Source organism: Folsomia candida, unplaced genomic scaffold (genome assembly GCF_002217175.1).
Source record: "Folsomia candida strain VU population unplaced genomic scaffold, ASM221717v1 Fcan01_Sc022, whole genome shotgun sequence".
Lineage (NCBI taxonomy): Eukaryota > Metazoa > Arthropoda > Collembola > Entomobryomorpha > Isotomidae > Folsomia > Folsomia candida.
The window spans coordinates 635340-656278 of NW_019091214.1; the positions used below are offsets into that span (position 1 = coordinate 635340).

The following is a 20939-nucleotide window of genomic DNA, read 5'->3' on the forward strand; positions in this document are numbered from 1 at the left end:
TCAATAAAAAATTTGCACATTATTAAATACTTATTGTACAAGTATTTATTAGTATGGGATTTTTTTACTATCAAAATTACAAATAGATACCAGTACATCTATGCAATCAATAAGGTCATAGATAAACCGGATAAAATTTTAAAGCACAAATTTGCATATTAATTAACATCTGTGCAAGTCAGTTATTTATCACTTACTTATTTATTTATTTCAATTTAAAAAAGTATTTATGCATGTATTTATGGACATCAAATCTCTAAACTGGTTAAAAAATCTTTAAAATTTCATCATTTCTGGTCAAGAAATCTTAGACCCGCTATTCCCCATAAAAATTTCCCCAAAAAATCAAACATTTTAATTTCATTTTTTTCGTTACTTGTCAAAATTATCCTTCAATTGTTTCAAAATCTAAATTATTCAACATGCCAACCTAATCAATATAATTTTACACAAATTGGAGAAAAAATATTTAAAAACTGTCAACTCTAGCAAACAAACTCTAGCAAGTAAAAAAAATCATCAAAAATTTCACCATGTCAAGTAATCTGAACAAAATTGCATCTTAAAATTTTCCCAAAGTGAATAAAATCATCAGAAATTTACCAATTCAAGAAATCTACATAATGACATATCAAAGTCATACTAAAGGTTTTTCTAAAATTCCATCATTAAATTTCCCCAAAGCCAAAAAAATTATCAGAAATTTCTCCATTAAAAATCTTCATAAAACCCCATCTTAAAATTTCTCCAAAGTCTCCCACTACATATTTCCATCCTCATTAATTTATTCTTCATATCACTCCAAATTTTCCATATTCCCGAGTACAACAAACTTTTTGCACTGGGACAACCTTGTCGCAAAACTAATAAATAGTTGACATTGCGCCCCAAACCGAGCTAGACTTTGCTTTCATTCTAGATAATTAATCTCATCTAAATGATCTCATTTATCCCAGAAAAAAAATAAGGTCACCTTGTGTCACACAAAAACGTCATCCATTCTCACGTAATTGTTCGTTGTGACTTAATTATAATTGTTCATTCATTAATTAATTAATTATGAGTGAGGGTATTATATCTCCTTGAGTGAGAAATCTACCTAAATTTGCATAATAGAATCATCCAACCCTGCTTTTTATATTGGCTTGATCATCCCAATTTTTGGTGGATTTTATCATGGGCGATGAAACTGTGAGGAGTTAGTTGACGGAGATTTGTTGTCTTATCTTATCTGAGAAATAAAATTCCGTTAGTTGATTTTTTCACTTTTGTCATTTGTGGACGAAAAGGCTCAAAATAGGATTACACTGGTTTATGCATTTACCGTTGATCAGTATTTTTACGGAATTTGACCCCACAATTCAGTTTCTTGATAAATTGTTCTCGGCAAAATATTAATTATTTAATTATTTTTGAACGAAGTTAATTAGTGATTTTAATTAATTAATAATTAATTGTCTAATTATGACGATACAAAATAATGTGGTGAGGAGGAAACACAGTAAAGTTTTGGGTTGGGGAGTGATCGTCATCTTTTCTTGTTGGTGTATCGGACAAGTTAAAGGTATCGGAATTTTGGTATTTATAATTTTATTTGTGAAAAGGGTAGAAATATTTTGGAAAAAATTTGGAAAATATTAAATTTATAAAATTTTCATGATTTTTTTGCACTACTCAACTTCAACAGTTTGTATAATTTTTTCAAAAAATGATTTTACAATTTGTTGCGGAATATTTTAAAAGTTGTGAAGTTTTTAATTGGCAGAATTTGACGCCATTTTGTAAAATTGAACTGTATCTTCGTTGTTTCAAATAAGTGTACAGGTGTGTCTCGGTCGCTCTATTTGTATCTTTGACTGGATTTTTTTTGCAAATTGGAACCTTTTTCGTTTTAATTTGATGAATTGCTCAAGTTGATTTTAATTTTTCGAACAATATTTAAAATATGCCTGTATAGTTTTGTTTATTATCTGAAAAACTTGCAAATTGAAAACTTTGATCCTACAAAAGTTTGTCGTCGATTTGAAATGTTATTGTTTTTTTTACTAACGTTACATTTGTACATTGCATAATATGCAATTATCAGTTTACATAAGTTTATGAAGAAATAATTTTAAGATTTTTGCATTTTCAAATCGTGTATTAAAAACTTTTGTAAGGTCAATATACGGAAAATTTTGTAGTAATGACGCAATGTTGAATTAGGAGAAATTGACGTCGTTTTGTGAAACAAATAAATTAGGTGGGTTAATTTCGGCTTTGCAATTCGTAAAGTTTTTGCAAATGGGTAACTTTTTCGCCGAAATTTTATTTTAAATAAATTTCTCAAGGTTTATCCTAGCCCAGATTAAATAGTGTAACTATACTAAAATTTATTTATTTCGTGTAAAATAATCAAAATATTCATAAAAGGTGTGAATTTAAAACAATGTGTAAAATATTTATACAAACCTAAAAAATATTATGCAATTTTTGGTAATAAAACTTGTTGAAAATAAAATTTAGTATATAAATATTGATCAAAATATAATCCATTTTTGTCCAAAATCGTCAAAATATTGGCATAAACATTTGCGCATTAAAAAAAATATTGACATAGTTTACAAGTAATTTACAAAATAGTAACATTAAAAAATGTTTTAAAAAAATTTCAATTTTGTCTAAAATCGCCAAAATATTGGCGTAAACATTTGGATATTAAAAAATATATTGACATAGTTTACAAGTAATTTACAAAATAGTAACATTAAAAAATGTTTAAAAATTTTTTCATTTTTGTCTGAAATCGTCAAAATATTGTCATTTGTGTATTTTTTTAAAATGTTGACGTAATTTACAAAATGAAATGAAATTGACATTCATAAAACGTTGAAAAAATTATATTTTTTTTAACTTTTCTAAATTTTACCATAAAAAATTTCTTTTCCAGGATATTATGGAATTCACACTTTGCCATCGTACTATCACGATTTCGTCCAACTTTATAACTCCGCTGCTTCCGCCCCCACAAATTTCGAGCACGACCGAGCCGTCGCCGACGCCCTCAATTCCACCCGAGACCACTATTTTCTTGAGTCCCCGTCCGAATTGGATGACCAGATCGAATCCCTTCACGAGTTCATCACGGCGCAAATGAAACAGCAAAATAATTCCGTTTCAACGCCCCACCAACAAACCAAGATTAACGCGTCGGCTCTCGGATTCCCAGATTTTTACGCATTCCGCCAAATATTTTCCGGCTTTGGTGACACCGTCAAACGCGACGCGGTTTGTTCCGGGTGTCAAGTTTTTCTCGGGTTGATGGCGCATCAGGTAAAATATTTTATATGCAAGTTATTTGCGCCGTGTATTCTTTTTAAACTGTTATAACTTTTAAAATTCTGGATAGATTTCCGAATTTTTTTGCGACCATAAAAAGATAACAATAAAATGATCATAAAGAGTCAAGGGTTTCATTGAGAAATAGAAATAAATAAAGATAGAAATATGTAAATATAAATAGAAATGAAGTTTTTTTGTAATTGTTTTTGAAAATTTTGGAGAATTATTTAAACAAATGGTCTATTGAAAAAAGTTTGGTTTTTAATTTTCAAACATTGTTCAAATTAATCTATTTTTATACGAAAATTAAACCTTTTGTGGTCATTTCAATGCAAGAATTTTGAAAATCTATCAAGAATTCTAGAAGTTGTGGCGAATTTTTAAAAAATCATTTCAAAAATCATCGAATTTATGGTCACCGAATCATCATATCAATTTAAATTATTTTTTCTCCTTCAGATTAAAGTCCAGTCGACCAGTGAGTCCAATTTGGTCACATTTTCGACCTTCACGTGTACATTTTTCCGGCTCGCCGCGCCAGAAGTTTGCGCCGGCGTGTTGTCCCGATTGGGGCCGTCGTTCTACTACATCGTCCAATCGAGGCCAAAGGTCAAGTCGAGCATAATGTGTGGTCTCATGTTTCAAAGTTTGGGATGTCGAATCCCTCACAGAGCAATTTTGGGGACGGACTTTGAATGGAATGTCGACACTTTGAGAAAACCGGGTCACGTGAGCAGCACGTATCCCGTGCCACGACCGGATATCAATGTTCTGCCGTCTTTCGACTACCGAAATCCGGTCGGATTGACGAAAGATCCGAATAAAAAGGTCATGAAGATTGTGCATTTGGCGGATCTGCATATCGATTATGATTATAAGGCGGGTAAGTGTAACATTTAAATAAGTATTTGATTTTAAAAAAATTGGCGGTAACAAAATTTGTACTGCGTCGGTAACACAATTTTTACCGCGAGGTTTGTTTTTACCCAACGTAAAATAATGCTAGGTGAAGAAATTTAACCCGTAGTGCACGTAAAAAATATTAAATTACTGTTCAGCCGATATTAATAGTCTGAAAAAAATCTGAGAGGTTTCCTGGCAGATAATTGATATTATTTTCAAAAAACCAAATAACCTCTCAGAAAAATTTCCAAGGAATTGAGACTATTAATATCGACTGAAGTGCAAAATTTTTGCTCTCACTCAGCGCTAAAATATTGTGATCAACATTTAAAGCGGTAACAAATTTGTTACTAACTTTTTTCTAAGCCACTATAATTTTTTTAAATTTCGAATTTGCAAAAAAAATATTTATGAAAGTGCTGCACTTTCAAGTCGTTTCGTAACTTTTTGGAAGGTACGAATGTCAAAAATAGTTTATAGATCACTTTGTTGTTTGTCACAGTTCGACAAAATTCGACCAGATAAAATGGTAAATCTTCACGCCATTTTATGAAATTTTATGAATTGCTAAACTCCAAAAATTTTACTAAGGTATGCTTCTCCACAAATTAGTAACTTTGAAAACTGAACTTTTAGTTCGAAACTTTAAAAATGCACGTTTGTCATAGATTGGAAATTTCATATTTTTTTAACTCCAGTTGTAAACAAAGTTCGGATTTTCTATTTTGTATAAATTACGAAATTTTTCGAAAAATAATTTTGCAAACTTATTTGATGTATAATTTTTCGAGAAGCTTAATTTCATTTGATTTCAAAGTCGTTTATTATTTTTTTTAAAGCAGAAATATATTTAAAAGTATTTAGATCAATTGATGGAGAATACATTTAAATTTATGAAACTTTTTGAAAAGAAGGAATATTAAACATACCGTTTTTATTTATTAGATCTATATATTTATCGTTTAGTAATGGTTCAAAATTTTACCATTAAATGGCAAACCTTCCTTCCATTTTTCGTGAAATTTTACGATCAAAGTTTTACGTAGATTTGTTTGGCTACCAACTCGAAGTTTTAAAAATTGGGAACATTCATAGCGTGAATTTTCATAATTTCTTTAGTTTCATAAATGAATGAATTATAAATAAACTTAAGTTCTTCATAGATTGGAATTTTAATATTTTTTTCCCTCAAGTTATGAACAAAAGATGGATTTTTGGTAAATTAGAACCACAAAATTTTAACCTGTAACAATTGCAAAAATTAGTTTTAAATTGTCTACACAAGTTTGAAAAGTTTGAAATAAATTTTTAAGATTTTTATTTTGCCAAGCTATTTTATTCCTAACGCAATTTTTACCGCGATTTTTGAACTTATTTTTACCTAATAGGAAAACAATGCTAGTTTAAGAAATTTAACCAGTGGTGCACGTAAAAAATATTAAATTTACTGCAGAATTATTGTTCCCACTCGGTGCTAAAATATTTTTTTAAAGCGGTAACAAATTTATTATTGTGTATTGTTATTGATTTTTTTCTAAGCCACCAAATTTTTTTAAATTTCGAATTTGCAAAAAAAAATTATGAAAGTGTTGCACTTTCAAGTCGTTTCATAACTTTTTGGAAGGTATGATTCTTAAAAATAGTTTATAGATTACGTTGTAGTTTTGCTTTGTACCAGTTTAAAATTCGACCAAATAAAATGGGAAACCTTCACGCCATGAGATGAATTTTTATAAATTCTGAATTATAAAACTTTACTGAGGTGTGATTGTCGACAAATTAATAACTTTCAAAACTGAACTTTAGTTTGAATTAAAAAAAATGTATTTGCGTTTGTCAGACATTGGAAATTTCATATTTTTCTTACTCAAGTTAGCATTGTACATTTTTTCATAAATTACGCAAATTTTCGAAGAATAATATTATAAACTTATTTGATGTTCTAGTCGTTTATTAATTTTTTCAAATAGCTAGAATAACTTTTAACTTGGTGATCATAAATTGTAATTTGTCAAACTTATGACATGGCAAACCTGGACGCCATTTTTTATCAAATTTGATGAATTACTGAACGATAAAAGTTTTGCGTAGATATGTCTTACTTCTAATTCAAAGTTTAAAAATTGGGAACATTTACAATGTGAAATGTCATAATTTTAATTAAAAGATGAATTTGCATTCGTCATAGATTTGAAATTTTATAGTTTTTGTTTACTCAACCTGTAAACGAAACATAGCGTTTTTCTAAATTACTAATTTTTTTGAAATTTTTCAAGCAAATTTAACTTTATTCGATATTCAAATCGCTTATTAATTTTTTAAAACAGAAATAAATTAAACATTATTTGGATCAATTGATGGTGAAAATAAATTGTAAATCTTTTTGAAAGGAAGGAATATTAAAATTACTGTTTTTATTAAGTATGTTTATCAATGGTTCAAAAATTTTACCATTAAATGACAAATTTTCTTGTCATTTTTTGTGAAATTTTATTAATTACTGAACGATAAACGTTTCACGTACATAGGTCTGTTTGGCTTATAAAACTCCAAGTTTTGGAAATTCACAACCTGAACGGTCATAAGTTGAGTTTAAAACTGAATCTAAATACGATTATCAATTTAGTTTATTCGAGTTTCAAGTCGTTTATTAGTTTTTTTTAAGATGCAATAACCTCGAAACTGTTTAGATCAAGATCCAACGATGTTATAGCAAGTTTTAATTTGTAAAATTTTGGAAATAAAAGAATATTAAGAATACTGTTTTTACTAGATATCTTCGTTCCTACACGCTTAGAAATCTAGTATTAAAATAATACCAGGCGGTATTCACTGGTATTGATAAATAATACCATGTAGTGATAACCCGGTATTAAAGTTTTACAATATTGGTATCAAATTTTTACGGACCGGTATAACTTTAATACCAAGTGGTAGCAACTTTAATACCGAAAAATACCTACGTGACTATACCGGATTTCTGACAGTGTAGGTATGGGTTCAAAATTAAACGGCAAAGTGATTTTATCAAATTCTAGGAATTACTGAGCGATAAAAGTTTTACGTAAGTTTGTTTGTCCACAAACTCGAAGTTTTGAAAATTAGGAATGTAAACTAGAGTTTGACATAAAATAGAAATTCCATACTTTTTTAAATGAAGGTGTAAAAGGAAGAATTTTTTTTATAAATTACTACGTTTGTGTAATTTTTATCAAAATAACTTAATAATTTTATTCTAATGTGAAGTCGTTTATTAATTTTTATAAAAGCAGGAATAAATTAAAAATTGTTTAGATCAATTGATGAAATGATGATAGTAAATTTTAATTTGGAAACTATTTGAAAAGAAAGAATATTGAAAATACTGTTTAACATTGTCATTTGGTGAGTCTAATTTGACAAAATTTCAGAAACTTTCTAAATGACAAACTTTCACGCCGTTTTATAAAATTCTATGAATTACTGAACGATATGATTTTACACAGGTAAACTTTATCAGAAATATAAAGTTTGAAAATTGGCAACGTTTGTAACCAGCATTTACAAATGAATTTTCGTTTGTCATAGATTGGAAATTTCATATTTTTTGTTACTCAAGTTAGCGTTTTTGTAAGTTGAAACCACAAAATTGTAAACTGGTACAATTGCAAAAATTGGTTGTAAATTGTCTGCGAAATTTGTGTAATTTTTCGAAAAATAATTTGCTTAACTTTTTTCGATTTTCTTGTGGTTTAATATTACTTTTTAGAAACAGGAATAACTTTCAAATTATTTAGATCAAGTTATGATAATAAATTTGGAAGGTACAAAAATTAAAAGTAATTTTTTAAATGAAATACTTTTGTTGTTTTGTGTATTCCAAATTTGTCCATATTAAACGGTAAATCTTCACGCCAGTTTATGAAATTGTATTAATTACTGAACGATAGAGATTTTTTTAGATGTTTGTTTGCTTGCGAATTCGTTAACAAACAGATTTTGAAGAAACAAACAAACTTTGAATTTGAGTATTGGGATTCCCAATACTCAAATTCAAAGTTTCAGATTGTGAAAGTTCCCAAATTGGGAACTTTCACAATCTGAACTTTACTTTAAAAAGTAATTTCCATTTGATTGGAAATTTCATACTGTATTTTACCCATGCTGTAAGGCAAAGATTTCCTTTGTATTTATTTTTTTAATAAATTACGTAATTATGCAATTTTTCGAAAAATAACTTTAAAGTTTAATCGATTTTCTAGTCATTTGTTTACTCAAGTGAAAACAAAAGAGTATTTTTTAATAATGAGGCAATTCAAACAGACTTTCTAAAATCCGTACACTTCCAAATTTTACAAATATTTTTAAGCACAATTAGCTTACAGATTTTTATAAAGTTATTCAGACCAAGGGCATCTTTTTATGGTGTAAAAGTTTAAAAAATTTAATATTTTGCAAAGCTTACGGATTTTACAAAGTCACAAAGGAAGGGCTGCGTAAATTGCCTCAATATTTGGCATAAATTATGCAAATTATATATTTATTACTTTCCGAGAAATCATGTTACAAATGTGTTTCATAAAATCACGCCATTATGAAAAATTTTGCAAATTTTATACTTTCAAATGTGTATGGATTCTTTGTACATTTGACAACTTTCATAGTATTGTACCAATTTACTAAATTTGCAATTTAATTCAAACTTCAAAATTTCGAGAAATTTTTCAAAATTATTTTTAAAATTTAGTTCAATTATCAATTAAGTCTATATCTGCATTTTTAAGAAAGAAACATACATTACAAATTGTATACCCATGTGTGTAAAAAAAACATGTCAATTTGTAAAGTTTCACTCCATTAGGAGAAATTTTAAAAATTTTAAATTCGTTAAATTGTAATTAGATACAGCCAAATTCTTTTTGAAAGTAGTTGGAAAAAGTTGTAATTTGAGAAGTTTAATAATATTAAAATTTGTTTCAACAAATAAATTATTCGAAAAATAAGTTTTTCCAAGTTTGAAAAGTTTCAACTAAATTTTTAAGATTTTTTGTTTGCCAAACTATTTTAAAATGTTTTTTTGTAAATATTTTGCTTTTCCCAAAAACCAAGTACTGTATAAAATTGAACTCGAGAAATTTCGGCAAACGCTAATTTTTGGTATAATTAATTTTCAATCCATAATTTCCTACTTTTCTCTCAGGGACAAATGCAGAATGTGACAATGAAGTTCTCTGTTGTCAAGAAAAATCTGGATATCCTGACAAAGCCAAGAACATTTCGGGCGCCGGGTATTTTGGCGATAATCGAAAATGCGACGCGCCCATAACTATTTTACATATGGCGTTAAAACAACTCCAGACCACGCACGGGGTACGTATTTATACCAAAAATTAGGTGGTAACAAAATCGTCACCGCGTGTATGTAGTTACTACCACGTTGGTAAAGATTTGCGACCAGAAAGTGGCAAATAATTTCGAGGAAATTCTATACATAAAATTGCTATCATGTTTTAATCAATTTTTATTACTGGAAGGTGTGAAATTTAATTTCCTAGAAATTTTTGGGGATAAATCCTTCCCACCTGGTAGTAACTATTTACATACGCACGGTGACGATTTTTGTTACAAATTTAAGGTTGTTTATTTTTGAAATTTTAAAACTGAGGGGAAAATCTGAATTATTGTCATTTTTTTAGAGCGACATCGACATAATTTACATGACGGGTGACCTCGTTCCGCACAATATTTGGTATTCGACGCAAGAAGATAACACCGCGACGATTCGTGGCACGTCGAAAGTTCTGCACGATTATTTTCCCACGGCCACGGTGATTCCGTGTTTAGGAAATCATGAACCACACCCGGTCAATTCGTAAGAGCTTATTATAAAATTTAAACATATGCATCTCTGTGGACCAATATATTTATGTAATGTGTGCGAAAATAATGCCAAAATATTTGCGAAAACAAAGCAAAATCCTCAATTTTGAGACAAGTCAAAATTTTTTGTACTTAACAAAACAGTTTGATGCCAATTTGAATAATTTTAAAAATTCTATCTAACCTATACAAATGAGTGTAGATTTATTGGATCATTAAAAAAATAAAGTTCGCAAGCAATTTTTACTTGAAAATTCAATTGCAATTCGATCCGTAATGAATACTCCAAATGATTATTAAAATTTTGTAAAATTGAAGCTTTCTACGTCAAATTAATAATCTTACGATTTTAGGTGTTTAATATTGTTACAGATTAAAAGACTTGCGTTGCAAACTTCAATGACTATGACAAAAATTATTTCTTTTAAAATGGAAATGGTACAAATAATATCGACACAAAATGTATGAATTGAAGATCCGAAACATTTTCAAAATATCGATATTTAAGTAAACATAGAAGATATAAAAAATTTTTTTAAATTTTTGTGATTAATTCGAGTTTTTACCACTTTTTGATGATTTATATCTATTTATAATGGTAAAATTTAAACATTTCTAGATTCAGCCCAACCACGAGAACGTTCGGCTCCCAGGAAGCCAACCCAATTCCGAAAGATCTCCAAACCGATTGGGTTTACGAAGTGGCGTACGAATCTTGGCAACAATGGATCCCGCCAGACCAAAAGGAAACGTTCTTATCGTCGGGACATTACGCGGTAGAGATTAATCCCAAATTCCGCGTCCTTGTCGTCAACACGAATGTCTGCTACGGATTTAACATGTGAGTCAACGTGTAGCCAAATTTTATTTTCGCCAAAGTAATGATCCAAGGAATCCAATTTTATTTTTGCCAAGGTCACAATCCATGTCAAATTTTCTTTTGGGGAATAAGTCATGATTTATTACGCCAAATTTTATTTTGGCCACAGCCATAATCGATGTCGCCAAATTTTATTTTCGCCAAGGTCATGACCTTTTTTATTTTTTGCGCAGGTGGCAACTCTACGACCCTCAAGATCCCGGCGGTCAGTTGGAATGGCTACAAAAGCAGTTGGCCCTTACAGACTCGCAGAACAAAACGGCACACATCGTAGGTCACGTGCCGCCCGGGCATGAAGACTGTTTTAAAACGTGGTCCCGGGAATTTTACAAAATCGTGGCGAAATATAGGAACGTTATTCGAGGACAGTTTTACGGTCATACGCATTACGACGAGTTTCGTGTCCTGCATGATCCCCTGATTAAAAGTGAGGCGATTAATGTCATGTGGGTCGGGCCGAGTTTGACGCCGTACAGGTGAGAAAATTTGCCAAGTTATGTCGCAATTCAACAAAAATACTGACTATAAAATTTCAAAATTATGTGTCACAATTCAAAAAAGCTGGTTAAAAGTTCGTCAGAAATCGCACAATAAAAAACGATTTTGATAAATTGTGTAAATCTCATATAAAGAACACCTAGATTTTCTTGATATCAAACTTTTAAATTTCCACGTAGAGGACAATAACACCTTTTTAAAATTTATCTCTTATGAAATTTGAAAAATCTCATAAAATGACGTCAAACTTTGCAACTTACGTTATTACATTTTGTAAATTATTCTCATATGCTGTAGGGTCACTTGGGGTAAGAGTGTTTTTGATGATATCTTATTTTGATTTATATCTTTCACCTCATAATAATTTTGGCCAACTAGTGCAGCGTACATTGTTAAATAGTTACTTGTTGTAATTGTTCAGAAAAGTTTTCATATCTAGTCGCCCCAGAACTGCCGCAAACTCAATTTTCCCAAAAGAGAATTTAGAAATGACAAAATAAAATCTGCTGAAATCTTTTGAAATTTTGATTACTTCTTAACCACAGGGTAAAAAAAATTCAATTTTTTAAATATAAGTCTTCATATGTTATAGAAGTTGTATATAATATTTTAAATACCGAAGTAGCTTTGAAACGTAATTAAAGCTGACTCACTCTTGCCCCTCAGTTGTGCCAGACCTGGGGCAAGTGTGTTTTTTCTGTGGGGCAAGTGTGATTTCTGAATAAATTATTTTAATCGTAATATCAGACCTATGATGGTGCGGAAATATATAAGGACGACCAATTGGGGTGTTGGGGGACGGTGGACAATGGATCAAATGGCTAAAGCTATTACTGATGTCCAATCCAAGAAGTTGACCGTGCGACAATCTGCCAATTGTCATCAAGTCCCAGAATCAACACTAAGGAGGAGAGCTTTACCACCTGCACCTCTCAGATCTTTATGTCTTTTGCATATGCTGGAGTACCCTATGAGTGTACTATAACCCTAAAGTGGTTTGACTCCATGGCCACATTTACGCCCGCCATACCCACTCAAAGGGATGAAAACCACAAAAGTTAACAACTTCAAAAATCCACCAAAAATCCAATTTTGCTCGGATTTTGATAAAATTTACATTTTTGTGGTCCCAGATATTTTTGTTACCATACTCAATAGAAATCTCAACTTTTTCGAAATTTTGGAAATTTTAGTGCTGATTCAAAAAAATTCAAAAATTCAAAAAAGTTGAGATATCTATTGGATATTATTACACAAGTATCTGGGATTACAAAAATGTAAATTCTATCAAAATCCGAGCAAAATTGGATTTTTGGCCAATGGTTTGAACGAGTCAAAACAGGGCTTTTTCGTGTTTTTGCCGCCTTTGAGTGGGTGTGGCGGGCGCAACTGTAGCCTTGTAGTCAAACCACTTCAGGGTTTTTGAGCACTCATGGGAGACTACCACATATCGAAAGCACATCAAGATCTGAGAGGTGCAGCCTGCACCGTGCAGGTAGTGAAGCTCCTCTCCTAAGATTGAAGACTCAACATTTGAAGAGCTTTTACTTAAAACTGTTACACCTCAAAAGCAAAAGGAGACACAACAGAGGAAACGAATTGACACTGCTGCGATAATTACCCAATCAACTAATTTAGATTTACTTAAGCAGAAGAAGAATGATGTTCAACAAAAGAAATATGAAAATTATATGTTTTCTGACCTCTGACCTTGTCGTAAAGGTCATAAGGTCAAAAATATTGATGTCGTTGAATTCATGGCGAAATTTCCTTTAAAATGATACCCCATATGAAAATTAAAGTCAAATTTAATCTGGACCACACCCCCTGGCGCAGTGGGGTGTGGTCCGATTGACCCAATTTTCGAACTCGACCGAGAACTCAAAATTAGAAACACAATTTCGAAAATGAGGTTTGATGTCGACTCGTTCTGGAGATATCCTGCATACGGCAGACAGACGGACGGACGGACGGACAAAACGATCGCAATAAGTAGCTGCCGCTACTTAGTAATTGATAAAATACCTACACAAATTGTTAGTAATAGCTTTATTTGTTATTAAAAACAGTTATTGCAGCTGCTGAATCAATATCAGCCTAGTTTTTGATATAAGCACTCTTGCCCCACGAAAAATCACACTTGCCCCAGATTCTGGAAAACCGTGGGGCAAGTGCGCGCACGTACTTAATCTTAAATAATGCATTCTAATTTGAATATTTTCAAATTTTCTTTACAGACAATCTTGAACGACCTAATTTACGATGCCTTATCACAATTTACAATTTTTGAAATTTGTTTTTTTCATAATTTGCAGCTATATGCATGATAAGTTTCATGAAATGCACTCGCTCTTGCCCCAGTTGACCCTATGTTACCTAATCTATGTATGTAATTCTTAATATATGTCTGATTAACAAATATGCCAAAAAGTCGTAAGAGCAAGAAATTTTGCGAAAAAAATTCTGTTAAATTTACAAATTTCAGTATATAATAAAACGCACAAAATAACCTGCCCAGAGCTTACAAAATTTAATCAATTTTAATAAGCAAAGAAATATTATGGTAAAAATACCACAATTTTTTTAAGTGTAACCAAAATTCACTAATTTAACACAAATTTTGGATAATATATATTTTTGAGATACGTAAATATTTTGGAAAATATTAGAAAAATGGTTAAGAATACATACTTCATGTTTAATTAGTTTATTAACCTTAAAATTTTTTGATTTTCCAAGTCTAGAAAAACTAAATCAAAATCAAAAATCAAATTTCCTTAACGATCGCCATCATCAATACAAATTCTTCCTGAATTTCATTTTTCACAAATATTTTGAAAATTTAGTCGGATTTTCAAGTCGCCTTAATAAATTGTGTAAGATTGAAATATCTAAAAGTTCGACAGGTTTTGCGCTTGAATAATGTGTGTGAATTAAGAATGTCATAAACTAAAAAAGTTCTTAAATTGTAAGGTTTCACGCCGTTATTTGAAATTTTACAAATTTTATCTTCTCTAAATTGTATTTACACAGATAGGTGATCTCTTTTCGCCAAGTAATAGTGAAGAAATTATAAAAAGCTACCATTAAATAATTTTGATTTCTCTAATAAATTTCTGCACTCTTACTTACCATTTTTTCAAAATTTCTTCAATCATATTTCTTTCAAAATTTTACAAAATTTTCCTTAATTTTTGTCTCCATTATTTTTTTACAGAATTCACAACCCCGGTTATCGCATCTACCACGTGGACATTTCTCACGATTCGACCTACGGCGACGTTATTGACCATGAAACTTGGATTTATGATCTCGAACAAGCCAACACCGAGGCGGAGAAAATTTTCGGAATTCCACCACGTCGAAGACCCTCCACTTCCAATAAGAACATTGTCCCGGCTTCCGGTCCCGACCATTTTTCAGTTCCCTGGTTTCGTCTTTATCAAGCCACGGAAATTTACGGGATCAAAAACTTACTTCCGAAAAATCTCAAACTTTTCGTCATCAAAATGGCGAAAGATAGAAAAACGTTTGACGCTTTTTACAAGTAAGCTGAGCAAAAACATTGCATATTCTTTTTTTGGAAAGATACTTTCAACAAATGCGCAACAAAGATCTTACAAAAATTTAAAGATTAAAAATCACGAGAATTTTAAGTAAAGATTTTTAAATAATAATTTTAAATTTGAAACATTTTTCGTATTACAAAAACTTTGCCAAATTTTGTCATTAATAACCAAAACGAGGGAAAAATGCGACTTTCCATCCGGTGGTTTCGCCTTTATCGGGTCAAGGAAATTTACGGGGTCGAAAACTTATTTCCGAAAAATCTCAAAATATCTCAAACCTTTCATCATCAAAAAGGCAAAAGACAGAAAAACCTTTGACGCCTTTTAGAAGTATGTTGCGCAAAAAAATTCGCAGATTCGTTTGGAGAAATATAAATTGCTCTATTATTTTTAACCAGTGTTTCTTTTTGTGCGCACGAAATTATTTTTATGCATGCACGGTGCATAAAAATGCATAAAAATGCACGAAAATGCATGAAAATGCATGAAAATGCATAATAATACATGAAGTGCAACTTATGCAGGGAATTTCATATTTTCAAGAAATCCTATATTTTACTACCCTGTCAAATTGGAATTTGGTACACATATCGAATAATATGGAATTATTATTCGGTAAGAAAATTTCAAACAAATGACAAGTATTTGTTTTGTTATAAAATACTAGCCCGTATTCAGCCGTTCATAAAAATCGTCGTGTTCATTCATTTTCGTTTTCAAAACTTTCATTAAATATTTTTATTGAAAGAATATAATTTTTAATATTTTTTTCAAAAATATTTTTCATTTTTCAATACGAAAAATGAAAAATATTTTTACAAAAAAAATGCAAAAAATGATGAAAATTATCTTCAATAGCACATTGATTAATTGAATATTTTAAAAATTACATTATTCCAATAATATTTGCATGTAAATTATTTTCGTGCATTTTCGTGCACTTTCATGCACTTTTTCGGATTTTTAGTGGGTGTTATTAAACGTTTAAAAACATTTTCGTACACTAATTTCGTGCAGGTGTTACTTAACAGCAGAAACACTGTTTTTAACAAATCCGTAATACAAACCGTCAAAAATTCCTGTTTAAATCAAGTGAAATTTTAATACGGTGAAAGTTTTTGATTTGCAAAATGTTATGGGTTGAGATAAAAGTTACTTGCACCTTTGTAAAGTTGTCTTCATTACCAAATTTGCAAAATTTTACGAACTGGCGACAAGGTTTCAAATTTACAAAAAAATGCTCCTTTCCGCGTTTTATCTTTTTTGAGTCACGAAAATTTACGGGATCAAAAGTTTACTTCCAAAAATAACAAAATTTTCATCAAAAAGGCAAAGATGGAACAACGTTTGATGCCTTTTTCAAGTTGTGCAAAGAAATTCGGAATTTTTCTAAATACAAATTGCTCTACTACTTTTAACGAGTCCGTAATATAAATTTTCAAAAATTGGGGTTTAGTTGGTAAAAAAATCAAGACAAATTCTATAACTGTGAAAGTTTTCAATTTACAAAATGTGGTAGATTGGAAAACAATTCAAAAACACATCTGCCTTACCTTTGTAACAATATAATCATTACATAATTTGTAAAATTTCACAAACAGGTGTCAAATTTATCCAATTTTGTAAGTTTGTAAAGTTTCCAATTTTCTTTCTCAAAATTTACCAGTCACCAATTCCCGGGAACAATTGTTAATAATTTCCGTACAATTTTCAATAACTTCTTTAAACGTGTTTATTAGGAAACACAGGAAGTTTGCAGGTTAATTTTTCTAACATACAAATTCTACAATTTTTAACACATTTAACAAATCTACTCGCTTTATCTATTTAGCATAATATTTGGGTTAAAAAATCATCCAATTTAAAGTCGATGGCAACATACAAATTTTTTACGAAGAAAGTTTCCGATTAGCAAGATTTTTATATCATTGTAAAACACATTACCTGAAATTTTATTACGTAGAGATAAAATGTGTCAATTTTCAAGAAAATTACATCCAAATTATCTCGTTATGTGTAAAATTCGTTTTCACGCACATATGATATTTTTGATTCCTCTTTCTCTATGTAAATTTACTAAACGACTCGACAATGCTACAACGGTAGCTACGGAACACTACAAATTTGTAAAAAAAATTCACAAATATTGTACAAAATTTCAAAAATTATATTGATGCAATTCATGGAGTTATTGGTAACTTGTACATAAAATCCGTAAATTTTGTAAAATAATTTTACACACTTTAAAGAGACGCCCTTGGTCCGAGTATCTGAGTAAGTTTATAAAACTTTGTGAACAAATTTTCCTCAGAAATATTTACACAATTTTGTAAAAGTTTGCAATTTTATGGATTTTGCAAAGTTACCAAAGCCTGAGTGAATTACCTCATTATAAATTTGTGACTTTACAAAGTTTACAAAGCTTGCAATATAGTATAATTTTTTCAGAATTAATTCTAAACAAACCAAACTAACACTTGTAGTTGTAGACCTGAAGTTGTTAAATTGCACATAAAAATCTAAAAATATCGAGTTTGACTTTAATCCGAAACATTTTGCCATGATTTTTCGTACATTTCTTAATTTCTTAACTGGTAAAATCCACCAAGAACTGCGTGAATTGTCTCGTAATAAAATTCTATTTAATGCTAAAATTCCATTTTCTTTAGACATATTTGTAAAATTTCGGAAGTGTTACCAAGACTGGGTGAATTGCCTCATTATAAAAAAATACATCTTTTGTTTATTCCCTGAGTAAAAAAGTGAAATTTCCACCTTATGACGAACCCAAGTTCATTTTTCAACTAAAGTTTTACACTGACTTTCAGATTATGCACTTTCCCAACTTTTAAAACTTCGTTGTCCAAGAATGACAAATCTACGAAAATATTTCACTGTTTAGTAATTTACAAAATGTCACAAAATGGCGTTTGAATATTGAACCTCATTTAGTCAAATTTTGAACCTAACCGAAAAAACTCTTACTTGAATTTTTCATATTCCTTCCCTACCTTCTAAAAACTTACGAAACTACTTGAAAGTACAACACTCTAAAAAATTAATATTTCTTACAAAATCCAAATTTATTTGTAAAAAAAAGCGGAATTTCCACCTTATGACGAACCCAAGTTCACTTTTAAACTAAAGTTTTAAACTAAAGTTCAGATTGTGCACGTCCATTCCAATTATCAAAATTTTCTTCTGGAAATGGCAAACCTACAACCTACGCAAAATTCTTAAAGTTTAGGAATTTATAAAATTTCGTAAAAAGACGTAAAGGTTTGCTTTGCCGTTTGATTGGGTCAAATTTTAAAATTCCATTCGAATCATAAAATTTCAAAATTCTGAAATTTTCAGATACTACTTCAAAGCGACGGACCCCAACCATCAGAGTAGAGATCCATGCGACACAATTTGTCGGAAACGAATCCTCTGCGGCATGGTGCAGGCGTATTACGACGACGATGACGGACAAGTCGAGTGCAACGCGATACAGAAAGATGTCGACGGCGTTATTCTGCCCATGCGCGTTTTAGAACATCGCAAACGCTTCATTTGGTTGTAAATATATGCAAATTTCAAAATTTCCGCTGCAGTGTTTTTCACAAACTGACCGTTTTAGTCGTCCAACAAAACAACTCAAAAAATTGTGTAAAAAATGAAAATGCCAAATAGAAATAGTTTATGTATTGTACATATTGTGTAATATAATTAATGAATGCCGCGCTATGGAGGGAAGTTCAAATTTTTTCTTGCGCTACCTCAAAATTATTTTATTCATTTATAAAATACTCGCATATTTTTCAAAATCGTTTAAATTTCATATTTTTATGTTTTAGCAGTCAGAAAATTACACGAATAATTTATACCGCATTGTACACACCTAATTACAATATTTAGATATTTTTAGTACATGTATGCACAGATATATTTTTGCGATTCTGAAATTTTGACAAATTCCACCCCGTTCGTTATAATAAATTTTGAATTTGTAAAATTTCAAAAGAAGATTCAATCGTTTCTTTACCAGAAGGTTAAAACTTCTGAAATTTCCTAGGTTTATGAGATTTAAAAATCGAGATGACAAATTTATTACTTTTAATCCAGAATTTTAATTCAAAAGTTGTATATGTCGCAAAATCTTCAAGTAAATTATTTATGGTAAGTACATTTGGTTGTGCGAATTCGAAATTTCGATAAGTTGGACGCCTTTATATATAATTTTGAACCTCAAAGATAATAAAGCGAAACCTAGATTTTGTTCTTTCAGTACTTCAAAAATTTCTGAGATATCAATGGAGTCGTAAAACCTGGTACGCAAATTAGCATAAGTTCTGGAAAATTTTGAAATATGAAACAAGACATGCACGAATTTCAGGAATTGAAAAAATTAATTTAACTATGTTCTAGCCTTTATAGAATTTTATTTTGACGAACAATTGACAATGGTGGGTTGTATACGCCGGTATCAAATAAATTCGATTTAAACAACCCCCAAAAAATAAGATAAGGTGACAATAGAGTTCAAAACGAATCGCGTAAATTTGTAAAATATTTGTTTCAATTTTGGAAGTTTTTAGAAGCAATTGGACGTCGTTATTAGAAATTCTGAATTGTAAAAAACTTCAACACGAATAAAGATCAGTTTATAACCGTGTAAAAACTGGAATTTCTGGGTTTTCATAGATTTTTCCGGTTTCCAAAAAAATGTAGATGCAAATTCAAAATGTTGAATTAAGCATAATACATAACTCACAAAAACTGGAGATATTTGAAACAAATATTGCCTAATTTTAATAAAAGAATACAAAACTGAATTTTAATAAATTCTGAAAATGGTTAGATTTGGACGCCATTATAAAAAATTTGAATCGGCGAAAACTCGAATGATAAGTAGGTTCTCAGGCTCTGGTTGTGAACGATAAGCTGTAAATTTGAAATTTTAAAAATCTGAAATTTGTTTGTCCATGTAACTTGGAAAAAATGTGGATTTAAAATTGCTCTGCATTTTCCAATATATTTTTTTACTTCTTCATAAATTTTAATATGAAAGCCGGAAAAGCTTTAGAAAAATTTAATGCATCTCTAGTCTCGAGGTGGTCGCATGTATGCATACCTGTTCAAGAATTTAGTTTTTCCTGCCCGTGGCTTCCATGTTGTCGAGCCACAAAAAACAGGAATAAAAACCTACGTCAGAAAACTCTCAAACTTTTCGTCAGCAAAATTCCGAAAGATCGAAAAACCTTTGATGCCTTTTACAAGCAAGTTGTGCAAAAAATTCGATTATTTTTTAGATATCTATGGAATTTTTAAATTTTTAGTAAATCCAAAATGCAAAATTACAAAATTAAACTTCCAAAAATTCCTGAGTAATTAGTAAAAAAAATTCTGGCAAAATCTAATACAATAAAAGCTTCTAAATTTTGTATGCTAGAGACAACGTTCAAGCAAGACCTACAAAACGTATAACCATTACGAAATTTTGAAAATTTCACAAACTGGCGTCAAAGTTTCCAGAACACATAAATGTCTATGTTTTTCCTGGCCGTGGTTTCCACGTTATCGAGCTACAGAAATTATTAGAATAATAACTTATGCTCCCAAAAAATCTCAAATTTTTCGTTACTAAATGGCAAAAAATAGAAAAACCTTTGATGTCTTTTACAAATAAGTTGTGCTAAAAATTAGCATATTCTTGAAAAAAATATATACATTCTATACTACTTTTAAAACCTCTAAAACCCTAAAAGAAATTATAGTAGTATCAAAGTTTCCCCTATGCAAAGTTTGGTGGATTGGAAATATTTGGAAAAAAATTCTGATCGCAACATGCCATACCTTTATTAAATTATCATCTTTACGAAGTTTGCAAAATTTAGCAAACTGGTGCCAAAGTTTCCAATTTATAA

General features: G+C 30.2%; 1 protein-coding gene across 1 annotated transcript; it reads left to right on the forward strand.

The window, feature by feature from the left end:
* The first annotated feature begins 1181 nt into the window (after window positions 1–1181).
* On the forward strand, window positions 1182–18775 carry LOC118438517 (sphingomyelin phosphodiesterase-like). The gene is made up of 9 exons (XM_035858965.1): window positions 1182–1564; window positions 2930–3312; window positions 3781–4204; window positions 9404–9573; window positions 9900–10075; window positions 10703–10924; window positions 11137–11439; window positions 14679–15008; window positions 18388–18775. Exons 1-9 carry the CDS (start codon window positions 1465–1467, stop codon window positions 18593–18595), a joined length of 2316 nt encoding a protein of 771 aa, XP_035714858.1. The 5' UTR covers window positions 1182–1464; the 3' UTR covers window positions 18596–18775.
* The last annotated feature ends 2164 nt before the right edge of the window (window positions 18776–20939 follow it).